General features: G+C 51.7%; 1 protein-coding gene across 7 annotated transcripts; it reads right to left on the minus strand.

Moving 5' to 3' along the window:
* Positions 1-3028: 3028 nt before the first annotated feature.
* Positions 3029-14461, minus strand: TRAF4 (TNF receptor associated factor 4). Of its 7 annotated transcripts, none has more exons than XM_042442273.1 (7): positions 14187-14461; positions 8021-8072; positions 7383-7487; positions 6945-7106; positions 6096-6257; positions 5691-5846; positions 3029-4716 (listed from the first exon to the last, which is right to left on the minus strand). In XM_042442273.1, the coding sequence occupies exons 1-7, from the start codon at positions 14444-14446 to the stop codon at positions 4084-4086; spliced, it is 1530 nt and encodes a 509-aa protein (XP_042298207.1). In that variant the 5' UTR covers positions 14447-14461; the 3' UTR covers positions 3029-4083. The 7 variants fall into 7 exon arrangements, with proteins under 7 accessions (XP_042298207.1, XP_042298206.1, XP_042298208.1 ...); XM_042442272.1 differs by having other exon boundaries at positions 7383-7532; XM_042442274.1 differs by lacking the exon at positions 14187-14461 and adding an exon at positions 12859-13147 and having other exon boundaries at positions 7383-7532.
* Positions 14462-15604: the final 1143 nt, after the last annotated feature.

Below are 15604 nucleotides of genomic sequence, written 5' to 3' on the forward strand. Positions count from 1 at the left end.
TGCTGGAAAAACCATCTCCCCCCCCCCCCCCACCCCCACCCCTCTTCCCTGCTTCATTCACACCCCCCTCTGCCGCCAAGTAGCACCCGGACCATATGCAAAGGGCACTTTAATGGCAGATAAGGCTAATGAAAGGGCACAGCTGTAGGGGAAAGGCCCCGGGATCTGGAAACAGAAAAAGTCACGGGTTGTTTTTTAATCCTTTTGCCCCTTTTCCAACTTCTGTATGCCACCGAATTAAACCCAGTCTCATGCGTTGCTATTCCCTGGCCATATCACATTTCGCACTTCTAGCTCGTTCTCTTTGCATTTTAATATATTTTAGGGGCTATCTTTGTTTCTAATTAGTCAAAATTAAGAGGCGCACGAGCTTCAGACTCGGACATTTGGGTCAAAATGGCGCCCAAACTATCCAGAATTTCCAGATTTTGCAAATTCCCAAAACCCATCCTGCAAAAGATCTGCAACAAATTCTCCTTCTCTGAATCCAAGGTCAATCACATCACTTTGGGGACCGAGTCGAGAAACCTCCCAATGCCCTTGAACACCTATGTTCTAGGTTTCCGCATTCAAGCGCTGGATTTGAACCGTATCGCCTCTCTGCCACACTTTCAGAATCTGAATGCAAATCTCCAAAAGGCATTTTTCCCCCGGGAGTGGAGAGCGCATCATCCCCCAGCCAGCCTTCCTTCGGCAAGGACTGAATTAGCAACCTTAAGCCCCTGTCTAGGCCCATAATGTGGGTCAGCAACTAAATCCCAGCCTCGCGCCCCAGTTCCCATCTGCGGAGGCCGGAAGGGGAAAAGCAGAGACACCAAATCCCATTTTTCACCACTTTGCGCCAATCTACCCCCTGCCTTTGGCTGCGACACTTATCTGGCGCCATCAAGATCAAGGGAAATTAAATTTCTCACCAGGTAAACAGGGCTGGTAACACGCAGGCATTGCATTTCCCCTTGAGAAGCATTGCAATGACTGGATCAGCCCCTCTACAAACCTCTCCAGCCCCCTTCATCAAGGGATGATGGGAGCTGCACTCCGAGAACATCTGGAGGGCCACCATTTCCAATTTTCTGCAGGAGCTCTCTGTATATACCATTTAAGATGCCACCGGGGGATTCTGGGAGTCCAAAAGTAATAATGTTGTTCCTAAGCTCCAGTTACTTAGGCTTTCATGAAGAGACAGATTGAAATTCACAGACCTGGCTCAACAAAAGATCTCAGCAAACCCTAGAAAGAGCAAAGATAGACTGCTCTTGCAGCAGCAGATAATGTTATATGATTATTACTGCCATCAGCAATGAAAAGTCAAGAAGAATCATGAGGAAGGTGGGAGAGATGGATGGTGTTTTCAAGTCTTTTCTGACTTAAGGAGGAGGAAGAGAAGAGAAGACCGGGCCGAATCCTGCCCTTCCCATTAGACTCATTCCTCCAAGGCATTTCTCCTTTTAACAGGAGATTGCAACACTAGGCCCAAATGGACCACTGAAGGCACTCAGTCAGTACCAGGGGAGCTTCCCCTTCCTAAGCCTGACCACAACCATTTGGCCTCTGCTTTTGTTTGGAAAGAGCAGCTGAGGAAACCTGAAACGGAGGAGTCAGCTGGAGCCCAGCCCTTCCCAAGCGCCGTTTGCACCCGTTACACCCAAAGGCGCTCCTGGGTGACTCACGGGCAAAGCATGCGCTTCATGCGGAACTAAGAGACCGGCCCAGTCCAGAGGGTCACCTGGAACAAGGTTGGAGTACTCCATGGCAACCTTCCACAACACCTGGGCACAAAAGGGTGAGGCACAAAGGCAGCCCAGAGCTCAGGGGAACCAGTTTATTAGGGCCAACAAACGGGAGATTGGCAGACCCAGCGCACAAAGCCAGATCGGGGACACAGCAAACAAAAGCACACTGCTGCACCTTTTCCTTGCTTGCTTCTTCTCCCTCCCATCTTGACCCCTTCCTGATGCTGTTTGGACAGACATCTAGTTTCCATCCACGATCCCCTCTTCTCAAACCTTTGCCAACTCAGTCGATATGAGGCACTCCTCGTTCTATACAAAATACATTGCATTAAAACTTACAACAACCCTATAGGCTACGGCAGCCCTATTAACCCCGACGGAAGGCCAGAAAGAGAGGTGCTTAAACATAAAGAGGCCAAACCTGAACTCAAGGCTTCCAGATTCACAGCGGCCTGCAAAGGTTTCTTTTTTTGCAAAACCTGTGGTTAAATGCCCTGCGGGCAAAGAAAACGGGTGATTAGCTCTTTAAAAGAAACAGCTAACAACCGGCAGAAAACGTCAGCATGTCCAAGAAGAGAAACCACACTTCTGAAATCATATATATTTGGATATATTTCTTAAAACATGAGTTATTTCTAGACTCAAGAATACAAAATGAAAGGCCCCGGACGGTGGCAACTACTGCTTGCCTATTACTACTTTGTCAAGCCGCCAACTTGAGACGTTTGAGTTGTTTAAAAAGAGCTGGCACCAGGAGAGCCAATGTCCAAACCCCAAAGAAGGGAAACAGAGGCTCTGGTCGGCCGCATGGGGCTGAGACAGTGCTGGACAGAAAGCCCCCAAAATGTAGGCAGGACAAAGTCTCCCTGGGAAAACTTAAGCCTTGGAGGAACCTTCCAGGGATATCCAATCCCAACATACAGTAATACACAACTACAGCGTCCCTGCAAGAAGCCCATCCAACCTCTGCTCAACAACTTGCAAAGAAAGAGAGTCCGCCAGCCCCAGACGCAGTTCTTACTACTGTTCAACAGAGACAAAAAGGCGCCTGCTTTGTAAGGAACGGAATAGGGGATGATTGGCTTTGTAGGGAAGGAAGTAGGGGATGATGGGCTTGCTATGCAAGGGCATGGCTTTCACACATTGTAAACCGCTTTGAGAAGTGGCATAAAAATGTACTTGCCGTTGCTACTGCTATGGACCCACGCAGAAGGTGGCACTCTTTGTATGGAACCAACCCCCTCCATGTTCCCTTTTTACAGAACGGAGTTGGGGACTAACCCGGGACTCTGAGAATAAATACAAGACATGGTTTATTTAACTTAGAAAAGAAGAAGGAAACAACACCAACCAACGCAGACAGAGGAAGAAATGCAGGAGCAGAAATCACGCTGCTCTTGATACATCAAGACGAACCAGGAGCCTGAAGAGGATGGAGGAGTCCCAGCCCCACAAAAGACTCCTGGGAAGGGGAAGGGTGGCGCTGTACAAAATATGGCTCTTTGGGCAACGGACGGGACGGGCCTCCCGTGCCCCTGGCATTGCCCTCCTTGTTCGTGGGGACTTCAAGTCGATCCAGGAGGCTGCGGAGAAGACAAGGGGAGTGAGGAGCGGAGGAGCTGAAATACTCCATTTCAAAAGACATTAGGCACCAGGAGGAAGGTTTTCGGGAAGCCGTGAAAATTTAGAGGCAACGGGTCTACCTGGTTTGGAAGGCAGGGATGCTGAGAACTGTGGACCAAAAGAGTTAACTTTCTCAAGCTCTAGATCCAAGATATGTACGTCCTAAGATCCGTCTTAGGATGGAGGTCGGAAATGCTGGCTTGTATTTGGAAGGGGAAAAACGAACTCCAGGGTTTAAACCTTCCATCCCATGCACCCCAAGATCTCTCTTCCAATGAGCCCCAACGCTGGAGTCCATGGTGAATTTTGTCTCTGCGTGAAGCCTTCTTCAGCCAGCCAAGGGTTTCTTCTTCCCCATCCCTTATCTCCAGCCCAATCCAAAGCTGGGGATGGGAAATTTGGGGGGCTAGGCAGACATACTGAGGATGAGGGTTGTTGCAGAGGCAGCCCAGCTGCCCTGGAGGAGGCAGAGAAGGTGCCACGCTGAGAGTGGTCTTCGTTCCCTGACTTGAAGTTAGCACCGTTTGTGAGGATATGAGAACAGAGACGAGTTGCAAAGGAGAGTGAACTCATTTCCGAGTGGGACTCCCAATCGTACCCCGATTGGCCCAGAGCGACAGTGTCTGAAATGTCCCCTTGTTTGGGGAAGGGGTGACTGCGCAAGGGGAAAAGAGACATGGTCCCTTGTGCTCCCGGCCGTTCCAAGGAAGGACTGCGGATGGCCACCTCAGGCCATGATCTTCTGTGGGATCTCCACCGAGGCCTTGATGAAAACGGCGTTGTCGCGCACGTAGTTCCGCTTCTTGATGTCCTCGTGGGAGATGAATTTGGGGTAGCCGAAACCCAGCAGGCTCTCGTCCAAGGAGGCACGTCCCGACCCAGGCTTCTGGAAGTTCTTCCAGTTGGGGTCCGGGAGGAAGGTCTCGGTGATGTGCTGGGGCTTGGAGAGGGACGGGTCGCTCTGGTCCAGGAGGGAGAAGGTGACCCGGGAGGTGAAGGGCCACTCCAGGAGGTTGTCATACTGCCCCGGAAGGACCCGGATGTAGACTGAGAGGTGGCTCCCTTCGCCACTCCCGTTGCCGTTCAGGAAGGCCGACACCTGGAGCTTGTAGCCGTAGCGGTGCGTGTAGAATGGCGGGCTGAAGGACTCGAAGTTGCTCCGCGCCTTGGCGTCCTGGAGTTTCCGGGCGTAGTCCGAGATCTTCCATATCAGCACCCCTTCGCTGCCCACCGCCAGCTCTTCCACCTCGCGGCGCAACTCCGCCAGTTCTTGCCGCTGTCGCGCCACTAGCGCGCACATCATGCCCAAGTGGAGCTTGGTGTTCTCGTCCAGGTGGCGACCCATGGAGAGCTTCGGGCACTTTGGGAAGAGAGCCGAGAAGAAATAAGTGGAGGCACACGATAAGTGTGCACACTTTGCCCACCCCAATTTACGGCCCCTAAGAACTGGAAACTCAACGTTTATGCTGGTATTTGGGGCTCACGTGATGCAGCATGAAGCTGATATCGCTGGCCTTTGCATCAACAACCAACACCATAAGGTTGCGCTTTATGCTGATGATATGTTGATTTTCTTAACCACGCTCAGAATTATAATTTCTGCCTCTAAAAAGGATAAGTGAGTCCTTTGCTAGTTATTCAGGTCTACAAATTAACTTTAACACAGCCACATTTATGGCTCTAATCCAGTGGTCCCAAACTGTGCCCTTTATGAGATTTTGGACTTCAGCTCCCAGAAGCCTCAATAGTCTGGGATTCTGGAAGCTGAAGTCCAAAAGGCCCTTAAAGGGCACCGTTTGGGGACCACTGCTCCAAACACTTCATCCCAACAACAAAAATCTCAACAGGACCTAATGGGTTTGCAACTTCGTCCCTCAGGTTTGCCCTATTTGGGAATAGTCGTCATACCCCAAAATTATAACCCAGCAGACACATAGATGCTACGTAAATCTAAAGAATGGGAGACTGGATGACCTTTATTGACTGTGTGAACCATCACTCCCACCGGACCCAACCTCCTGTGTCACGGATGGACTTTGGACGGACACTCTACAAATCGTGGGGCGTCCGAGGGCAACAACTGGGGAGACATGACACAAAGGGCAATGATGGCACAAGGCTGACAGGTGGAGAGATATGACTGGTGGGATATCCAGAGGTGAATCCCTTGTGAAACTGCAGCAGAACGGATAGCAGCAGCAGATGGGAGACATGGCACAAAGGGCAGCGGTGGCACAAGACTCGGAAAGGTGGAGAGGTTTGAGTGAGGGATCGCTTGGGAAATTGGGGGCAAGGGAGAGCGGCTAGTAAGAGCAAGTGACGGCGCCAACTTACCCGGTGCTTGCATCCGGCTTCCTTGAAGGGGCAGAGCGCCAGGGCCGTGGTGCAGTTCTCCTTCAGGTGCCCGCTCAGGTCCTCCCTGGCAACGCTGGGCACCCCACACTGGTTAGGGCAAGGCACAGGGTAACGGGGGCATTGGTACTCATGGCTCTGAGGAGGAGAGGAAGGAACATTGAGTCCCCTGAGAAGCAGCATTAGGGGGAAAACACTCCATAGGGAAGAGGGCTAAAGGGCGCAAGTTCAAAACTGACAAAGGCAAAGGCCAAGTTTGCCAGGATTTCAATGGCTCAGCGTAGAGTGCCCCAGAGTCCAAAGGTGGTGGCTCATGGGGCAGTGTAATGGCATATCCGTCCTGGGTTTTAGTCTGAACATGAAGGCTACTGTCCCCGCAAGCCTCACCTGGATGGTGTCATAGAGGAACTCCTTGGTGCAGTAGGTGCAAGGCTGGGTGCGTTTGGGGCATTCAGCCACCATGTGCTGGGAAAGCAGCCGGCGCATCATGCGCGCCCCACACTTGTTCTCGCAGTAGATGCTCTCCTGGGGACAAAGGCCCTGGTGGTTCTGGGGAAAGAGAAACCCCCGTTGAGAGACATTTGCATAAAAATGGGCCTGCCTTTCCAAAAATAAAAGAGAACAGGCATTTAAAGTCTTGCAAACTAACCTTCTGAAATGACTCATGTTTGCAGCCAAGCGAAGCGAGCAAAGACTTTCCTTCGCTGGGCAAGAAACCTATTTGCTTTGATATGGGATGTTCGGTGTTTTTAATTTGTGGCTTACTTATTTTATCTAATGCCGTCTTGTATTATTATTATCTATTGTTTCATATGTATTTTGTTATTATCCTGCAGAACGCACGCCGTTGGCAGGTTTCATTGCTATCGATTTTTTTAATTGAATGCACAGCGCTGCATAAATCTACAGCGCCATATAAATAAAGCTTAATAATAATAATAATAATAATAATAATAACTGAAAATAAATGATTTTATTATTTATAACACCCTTTCGACCAATAGGCGGAATGGCAAGCATATGTAATCATAGAGACAACAAAACGCAACACTGTCAAATGCTAAAATTATATATATATATATATATATATACACACACACACACACACACACACACACACACACACACACACACCGCCTCCCCCTCCGTGTCTCGTTTTCCAATTATCCTAATGACCAGGCTCCCCCTCATTCTGCCCCGTAGCCCCGCCCCACTCCCCGTAGCCCCGCCCCTCACCTCGTAGGCTTCCCCAGTGAACTCGGAGCCGCAGAATTCGCACTTGAGGTGGCGCTGGGGGCAGTCGTGCTGGAGATGGGGAGGCAAGTCGCGGCGGCTGAGCTTGACCCCACAGCGGTTGGGGCAGGGCACCACGTTGAAGCTGCAGGTGCCCAGGTGGGCCTGGATGGGAACCCCAAAAAGGAGAGGGTTAGCCCCTGGCCCAAGAAAGCCTCCTCCTCTTGGGGCTACTAGGGCTGCATCCACAGCGCAGAAATAATCCAGTTTGACGCCACTTGAATTGTAGCGACTGAATGCTATTCTGGTGCCCCAACTGACTACCGTTCCCAGAATTCCTTTGTCAGTTCAAGTGGTGCCAAACCGGATTGTTTCTGCAGTGCAGACACAGGGGGCTTGTCCTTGGCGTTTCCCTAAGTCGGAAATTCGACAACCCCTTACCTGCAAATGCCGGATGGTCCCGCTCCAACGGCATCCCTCTTCGCTGTGGATGCACCGGATAGTCAAGCTGAAGACCTGGGCCTCGAGTTCGGGGTCCGGATAGATCTGCAAAAGGGGAAACAGACCCCTGAGGACCCGAGATAAGGAAAGCTGCAATGAAGAACCGTTGTGGCAGGAAAAGATGAAATCCACAAACATGGGACACCTGGCTGGCAAGGATTTCGAAGGGCCTCAGGAGACTCCCAAGCTAAATGTGAGTCAACAGTGTGATGCAGCAGCTAAAAAAGCGAATGCGATTCTAAGCTGCCTCACAGATTTAACATGGCAGAATGGGGCTGGATTGGATGGCCTCTGGGGTCCCCTCCAACTCTTAAGATCCTGTGAACAGAGAATGTGGAGAAGACTATGGGCTGCTGGGGAGTATAGGAGTTGTAGTCCAAAAAGGGCAATTCTTCCTAGCTCTGACACAATGCAAAATTTAATAATAATAATAATAATAATAATAATAATAAATTGTATTTGTATACCGCTTTTTCATAGATCAAAGCGGTTTACAGACTATTAAAACCATTACATTTACCGTTATGCCACCTTTTGACTAGCGGGCGAGAAAATCTGGAGGTGAGTGGGAATCTCACCTTGGCATAGTCCAGGGGCAGCTGGTCCTCTGGGCACTTGAAGACGCCTTCGCTGTAGGAAGAAGGGAAAAAGAAAACAGGTGAATATAATGAAATTTTCCAATCGTCTGGCATTTATCTGCTGGGAATGTGTGATGCAAAACGTGCCAACCAGATAAGCAATCCCTGTCTCTCTGCACCTGGAGGGGTGAAGACGTCCCTCTAATCCCCTCCATCTGTCCAAATCTGCCTTCCAGGGGGGCATTACAGCCACCCCACAAACACCCGCTGGGCCTGGCAGGACGGTTGGCAAAGCAAACGGAGGCAGGAAAGAGGGACAAGGCCTTCTAACCCCAGTGCCATGGCTACCAGGCGCTTGCCCTCCCCTAGCATTGTAGTCATTGTGTGCCTTCAAGTCATTTCCCACTTGCGGTGCCCCTAATGCCAACTGGGTTTTCTTGGCACCCAACTGGGTTCATTGGCACCATTTTTCCAACATAGTTTTGCATTGCCTTCTTCTGAGGCTGAGAGAGTGTGACTTGCCAATGGTTCAATGGGTTTCCATGACTGAGCAGGCATTCGAACCCAGGTGCCACCCGTCTCCCAGTCCATCCTGTGCCCCGTAATCAGACAGCTGGGCTAAGCATTTTATCCATCTTGCGTGTGTGTTCTGCAAACAAAAAGCCAGGCAACAGAGGGGAGGAGAAAAACTACTTTCTTGGTGCTGGGAAAGCCCAAACCAGAAACAACAGGTGGGCACAGCCAGGCAGCTGCAAGGAGGCAAGTTGGGGGGTTGCCAACCGAGTGCCAGCCAAAGGCGACAGATGCAGGGGCAACGCTCCAGATTACAACAGGTTGCAAAAGCTAAACCGTGAGAAATCAGATGAATTAATGCTTGGAGAAAGGTTGGCAGCTGTGCCAGTTTCTAAGCACAAATATATATACACACATACACCTGGATGTTTCGAAGCCAGAACCGGAGACGGAGGGACAATGGTCATATATATTCTCTGTGCCCATGTGTGCCAATGGCACCATTGTCCCTTCGTCTCCAGTTCCGGCTTCGAAACCTCCAGGCCCTGACACAATCCAAAACTGGCAAACTAAGGCTGGATATTTGAGGGTGGCACTATGGAGGAATAAAGCTTCTGAACTGGGCACCTCAAAGGAATAAAACTGGTATCACATGAATAATTAAAGGGCCAATTATCTCTCTCGCACACATATATACAAACACACCTTTGCCAATCGCTAAACCACGTGGCATTTTCCACCCAAGCAATAAACAGGGCACCAGCTGGCCAAAGGTCACTCTCGGGTTTCAACCCTGGGGCTGAGCACACACTGGCACATGCCGTGAGTCAGATACCCGGTGCCTAGTCTTGGCATGGCAGTGCCCATCGATCTCACACCCGAGTGCAAGTTGCCTGCATGCAAGTAGTTTTGATGCCCGCTCAGTCCCTAAAGACGGACTCCTTGGCACTGCCAGCCTTGTGGAAAAGAAGCAACTTAATTTCTGGTGCAAACTGATCCCATCATCCTTGACCCGCTTCCTTTTGTGCCTGCTTCTCCATGGCACAGCAAAGGTTTCCTTCTCTCGGCAAGGCCACCATGCCCCTTGGCAGACCTCTCCGGACAACCTCCGAATTCTGGCGCCAAGGGGAAATCGGTGGCACGCGCGGGCACAGCATGACCCAGGAGGGCACGCGCCAGGCACCGGAATAGAGAAACAGACACCGGGAAGCAGACTCAACAGTTTCAAACCGCTGTCATCGTCAACCCCTTTCAAAGAGTATTTGTATTAGATTGGTTTAATATGGCAGACAAGTTTGATTCTCTTTTTGGGTGCCTTTATCTCACAATCTAGGACAAGAGTGGGTTATAAATAAAGGTGGCAAGTACAATCCCTGGGCAGTGAAAGTGGCATCAAATGGCATTATTTTTGCAGCGTGAAAGAGCCGTGTGGCCGCATCCGCGCTGCCGAATTAATGCATCTTGGCACCGCTTTGGCTGCCACGGCTCAGTAATGCTATGGAATTCTAGTTGTGCCAGGTGTTTAGCCTTCCCTGCCATAAGGCTCTGGTGCCACCACAAATCCCAAAATCCAAAGCAAAGCAGTGCCAAACTGCATTAATTCCACAATGGGGATGCAGACGGAGAGGGCTAAATCCCAAACGACAAATCCCATTGTGCGGAGCTGCAGAAATTAAAGCAGTGCCAAACTGGATTAACTCTGCAGTGCGGACGCAGCCCAGGAACTCATCTCCCTGCCCTCCTGCCCTTTCTTTGGGTGAACAAGAGAGCTTGGAGGGCTGCCTTTTCCCCACTTAGAAGTGATGGGGCTTCTTTTGTGGGGAGGGAGAGGAGGGTCAACGCAAGGGGGGGCTGCATTCCTAAGGATGGGGTCCCCCACAGATTATTAATCCCCCCCAAAAGCCCTGCTGGGCTGCTCACGCTCCAATGGGCCAGGAATGTGCCACTTCAGCAGCCCAGCAAAGGAAGAGGCCCCCAGGGAAAAGGCTTGGCCAGAGCCCCCTTCTGGCTGGATTGCAACCCCCAGAATCCCCTGGAGCTACCATTCCTGCTCCTTTTGCACTGCAGCCCCCAGACTCCCCAATGCAACCCCCTCCCCTTTTTAGGCTGCAATCTCAACCACTGCAATGCCCCGTCTTTTTGAGATTGCAGCTCCCAGTATCCCCCCATCACCAACATGGGCACTTAGGCTTTCCAAAACCCTAGAAAACTCGTACTTTATACCCAGAGCTTAGAAAAGTTCCATTTCTTTGGGCTGCGAGTCCCAGAATCCTCTCTTCTGCATCCTTCTCTCTCTGTCTTCAAACCACTAGACAAGTCCAGGCAGCAAACTATACTAAGCATCACACAAAGCGAAACCAAGAGACTGGCAGCGAGTGAGGGGCACCATCCCAGCCCCAGTCCTCCAATCCTTCCTTGATGCCAGCCTTGTCTCAAGAAACTATTCAGGCACCAAGAGGTGCAGGGGGTCTCTCATTTCAGTTTTAAGCCGGGCTTAAGATGGGGGGGCACTTGGAGGATGGCAAGCGGGTGCCACCCAGTCCCCCTCCTGTCTGTCAAATGCAAAACCACTTTAAAAGTTAATAAATAAAATGTATGGGGGAAATATATATGCCCATGCCAACATTAAATGTAAACCTGACCCGAATGCGAATCAGGGATCCAGGGAACTTCTAGGCTGCACTGGCACACAGGGGTCAGTGAGCGGCTGCACTTCTTCTTCAGTGGCTTCATGCCCCAGCTGCACAAAGATACTGGTCTCACAAAGATATACTGGTTTTACTTACTGGCACTAACATACTGGTCTCACTTACTGGCAGCACAAAGATACTGGTCTCACTGAGCATAGAATCATAGATATACTGGTACATACCAGTACATATACTGGTTTTACTTACTGGCTGCACAAATATAGTGGTCTGACGGGCTGCTTCACTTGTTAGCGGCACTCACATACTGGTCTCACTTACTGGTGGCACTCACATACTGGTCTCACTTACTGGTGGCACTCATATATTGGTTTTGCTTCCTGACCCCACTAATAGAGAGGCTTCTCTTACTGGGTGCCCTGAAAGCTGTGCCAAGGACCCAGGCCCAGCGCCTGCCCCAGACAGAAGCCAGACTGTGCCCATCATGCCATCCTCCCAAAGAAAGCAGACTCAGGGAGGCTGCAGGGTCTGCCAGGCTGGAGGGTTGAAGGGCTCCGGTGCCAGCAGGGGCTGGTGGGCAGCAGAGGATGGCCAATGCTGGGAGGTAATGGAGGGGAATGGCAGGCTGGCATCCCTGGCCTCAGCCCTGGAAAGCCGCTGGGTGAGAAGTGCCACTCTCTCAGGGCCCCCTCTCGCCCAGTGGAGCCAGTCTGCCAGGGATGGCCCGAAGGCGCCCAGCAACACAACAGAGACACAAAGCAACCGCCAAGTGGACCCTGAGCTCCGGAGGAGGAGGGCTGCCAAGGGCCCCTTCTTCTCCCCACAACCAGAGGCCCAGCTCCGGCTCTCCCTGCAGGGAAAGGCCCTGGCAGCAGCTGGACCTGGTCCTCCTGGGCAAGGGCCCCCTGCTGCCCAAAGCAGGACCCCGGAGGCCCTCTGCCCATGCACAGAGGGCCGGGCCTTCCTCTCTCTTTCCCAGGAGGAGGAGAAGGAAGGGAGAGGAAGAGAGGGAGGGAAATAAGGAAGGAAAGGAGAGGGAGGAGAGAAAGAAGAAAAGGAAGGAAGGAAAGAAAAAGAAGGGAAGGGAAGGAGGGAAAGGAAGAGAAGGAAGGAAAGGAAAGGAAGGAAAGGAAGGAAGGAAAGGATGGAAGAGAAGGAAAGGAAGGAAGGAAGGAAAGAATGGAAGAGAAGGAAGGAAAGGAAGGAAGAGAAGGAAAAGAAGGAAAGGAAGGAAAAAAAGGAAAGGAAGGAAGGAAGAGAAGGAAAGGAAGGAAAAGAAGGAAAGGAAGGAAGGAAAGGAAGGAAGAGAAGGAAAGGAGGAAAAGGAAGGATGAGAAGGAAAGGAAGGAAGAGAAGGAAGGAAAGGAAGAGAAGGAAAGGAGGAAAAGGAAGGATGAGAAGGAAGAGAAGGAAAGGAGGGAAAGGAAGGATGAGAAGGAAAGGAAGGAAGAGAAGGAAGGAAAAGAAGGAAAGGAAGGAAGGAAAAGAAGGAGGGAAGCTAGAGAAGGAAAGGAAGAGAGTGAAGGGAAGAGAGGAAGGCAAGAAAACAAAGGAGGGAGGGAGGGAGGGAGGGCAGGGGAGCGGGGCGAGGAGGGCTCCGGTCGGGGGTCTTCGGAGACAAAGGCCGGGCCTGGGGCCAAGGCGGAGGCGGGGAGGGGTGTCCCTTGTGTCCCTGACCTGAGGAACTCCTGGAGGCAGGTGTCGCAGAAGCGGTGTCCGCAGGTGGAGACGCGGACGGGCTCCCGCATGGCCTTGGCGCACAGAGGGCACAGCAGCCGGCGCTTCGGCTTCTCCAGGAACTTGTAGTCGAAGCCCGGCATGGCGCCCCCTCGGCCCTCGGCCCGGCCTGCCTTCCCCCGAGGCCCAAGGAAGGAAGGAAGCAGCCCAGGAAGGGACAAGGCTGCTGCTCCGGCTGCGGCTGCCAAGGGGCGCCTGGCTCCCTCTCTCTCTCTCTCTCTGCCCTGGTGGCTCCAGTCCCCAGGAGGAGGAGGAGGAGGAGGACACGCCCCCTCGGGCGCCAACGTCGCCACGCCCCCCGACGCCTCTGCTCTCCCTCTCTCTGCCAGGTTGCCAACTCCACCCCTTCCCCCGGCGCCTCTGCCTGGCCTACCTGCCCACCCCCAGTCTGTGATGCCTGGGCTTCCCTGGCAGCAAAGGCAGGCAAGGCCTTGGAGGCAAAGGCCCCGAGGAAGAGGGGCCAGGACCTGCAGGCCAAAGCCAAGCTCTGGCGCAACAGGGCTTCCTTCTGGATCCCCCCCTTCTCTTCCCAGACTGCTGGGCTAGGCAGTCACAACTGGACTCCATCATCATCATCATCATCATCATCATCATCATCATCATCTCTTTCGCTGCAGGAAAAGGACACCAAAAAGGCCCTTCTCCGAAGCCTGCAACCGAGGGCGAAGTAAAGCTCAGTCTAGTTTGCAACCTCTGACACCAACTGCTCCAAGGGAGACTGCTTTGCGACAGGGAGGCTCCACTGGGACCTAGTTATACATATTATGCATATATATAATATTATACGTTCCGCCCATATGCCCCGGTGAGGCAACCATTTTGGGAGCCTTCCCAATGGCAGCAATGAAGGAACTAATCCTTTCGAGGTGCACATTCGCACACAGTCCTTGTCTGAAGCGGGACCCCAAACCTGGAGCGTTTGCCCCCTTGTTTCCTCCTGGAAATGGCCCCTGAAAACTGGAGATATGGAGGGATTGAGGTGGGATTAAAACTCTCTGCTTTGGTTACCTGGGACTAGAGATAGACTGAGCCTAAATCTGGTGCTTTGCTCTGTTAAACAGCATTGATGCGCCAATGTTTCAGCCAAGGATTTGGATCATGCCAGCTTTGGATCCTGTTTGTTTAATAAAGACCAAAGCAAGACCGGATGCCAAATATTGGCTCAGCCAAGTCGGGCGTTGCGGCCGCCGTCGAAGCAAAGCCCTTTCCTTTGCACATCTCCAGTCGAGGCGGCTTTTTCGGAGCCGGTTTTTCCAGCAGGGACCCACCTTGAAAAGGCCTTTTGTGGCTCCGAAAAACGGAGCGGGACAAAGAACGGCCAGAACCCAGCAGTCAGATCAAGATCCCCGATTAGATTGACGTCTGTGAAAGTCACTCTGGAATCTCGACCGATACTGTTCCTGGAAAGGGAGGGAGGGACGTGTGTCCGGCGACACGCATTTGCGTCCAAGGAAACGTGCCGAGGGAATGACGGCGAAGGGGTCTCAACCGTTGGGAGATCTAAGAGGGCTAAGAAAAGAGCCACCATCTTGTCCAGATGATGGTCAGCGCCTAAGATTTCTGATGCTTTGGATCAGACTGAAGGACTAGCTGGTCCATGGTTCTGCTCCCCTGGTTTAACTTCCAGTGTTTCCTACATTATTGTCACTGTGTGCCTTTGAGTCATTTATGGAGACCCTTTCGTGGCAATTTCATGTCAAGGCTGGTTCGGAGGCTCCTCTGAGGCTGAGAAAGTGTGACTTGAACATACCCAAACACGGATTTGAACCCTGGTCTCTACAGTCCAATCCTCAAACTGTGAGACCATGCTAGAAAGAAGCAGATCCGACTTTACCTTCTTACATCTTCCTAAGCAATAAGCCCCTTGTTTCGCCTTGAAATAGGAAGAGCCCCCTTCAAAACCATGTCCCAAACTGGGAACCTTGTTTTGTTTTGGGCCTGGGAGGGTCTTAAACCCAACTTCAACCCAGGAGGTCCTCCTAATCTTTGGAGAACGTTAAACAACGGTTCTCCTCGACTCTCGCCTAAACCTGGGAGCGGCACTAGGACGGAAAAAGCATGCCGAGGCTGCGAGGTTAAAGGCCGAACGACGTGGGTGCAAATCTGGACGTTTGGCCTCAAATATCAAGGGACGGAGCAAGAGGGCCCTTCCCAGTTTTGTAGGGTTTGGTTTGGGTTTTAGAAGCCAGCAGGAAGGGAGCCTGGAGCATGAAAACCCACAGCTTTGTTCTGAGGATCCCTTGGTTTTGTGGTTTTGGGGCATCTTTGGCTATATTTAAAACCACACTGAAACTGGATTTAGCATCAAATGAAGGGTGTGGGAGTACGCTGGAGTGACAGGAACAGACAATTCACAGACCGTTCTTATGGCTCTGCTATCGCCATCCCTGTCCACCGAAATGTCCCTCCCTGCGAGCCCCATTTCGACCGAGAATGACGGAAACAAGGTTATTCTTCCCACTTTTATAGAGCACTCAGGCAGTGGATCAAAAATATGAATGCCAACGATATATTGAAATTAACACCATGCATCAATACGTTTGCGCCACCGAACACTGAACATATATTGTTTTATCGCATCAGACTCCTGGTCCATTCACTTGGGATGGAAATCAGGTGGCCCTCCAGATGCTTTCCAACTAGAAAGCCCATCATCCCTTGCCACCGGGGCTGCTGGGGGTTGGAG

This window comes from Sceloporus undulatus, chromosome 11 (genome assembly GCF_019175285.1).
Source record: "Sceloporus undulatus isolate JIND9_A2432 ecotype Alabama chromosome 11, SceUnd_v1.1, whole genome shotgun sequence".
Classification (NCBI taxonomy): Eukaryota; Metazoa; Chordata; class Lepidosauria; order Squamata; family Phrynosomatidae; genus Sceloporus; species Sceloporus undulatus.

Coding starts and splice junctions, on each gene's coding strand:
- TRAF4 (XM_042442272.1), bottom strand. CDS start 14,446: ATGGTGGCTCTTTTCTTAGCCCTCTTAGATCTCCCAACGGTTGAGACC. Junction 5,847..6,095: donor TCCTCTATGACACCATCCAG/GTGAGGCTTGCG, acceptor TCTCCTCCTCAG/AGCCATGAGTACCAATGCCC. Junction 4,717..5,690: donor AAGCCGGATGCAAGCACCGG/GTAAGTTGGCGC, acceptor CTCTTCCCAAAG/TGCCCGAAGCTCTCCATGGG.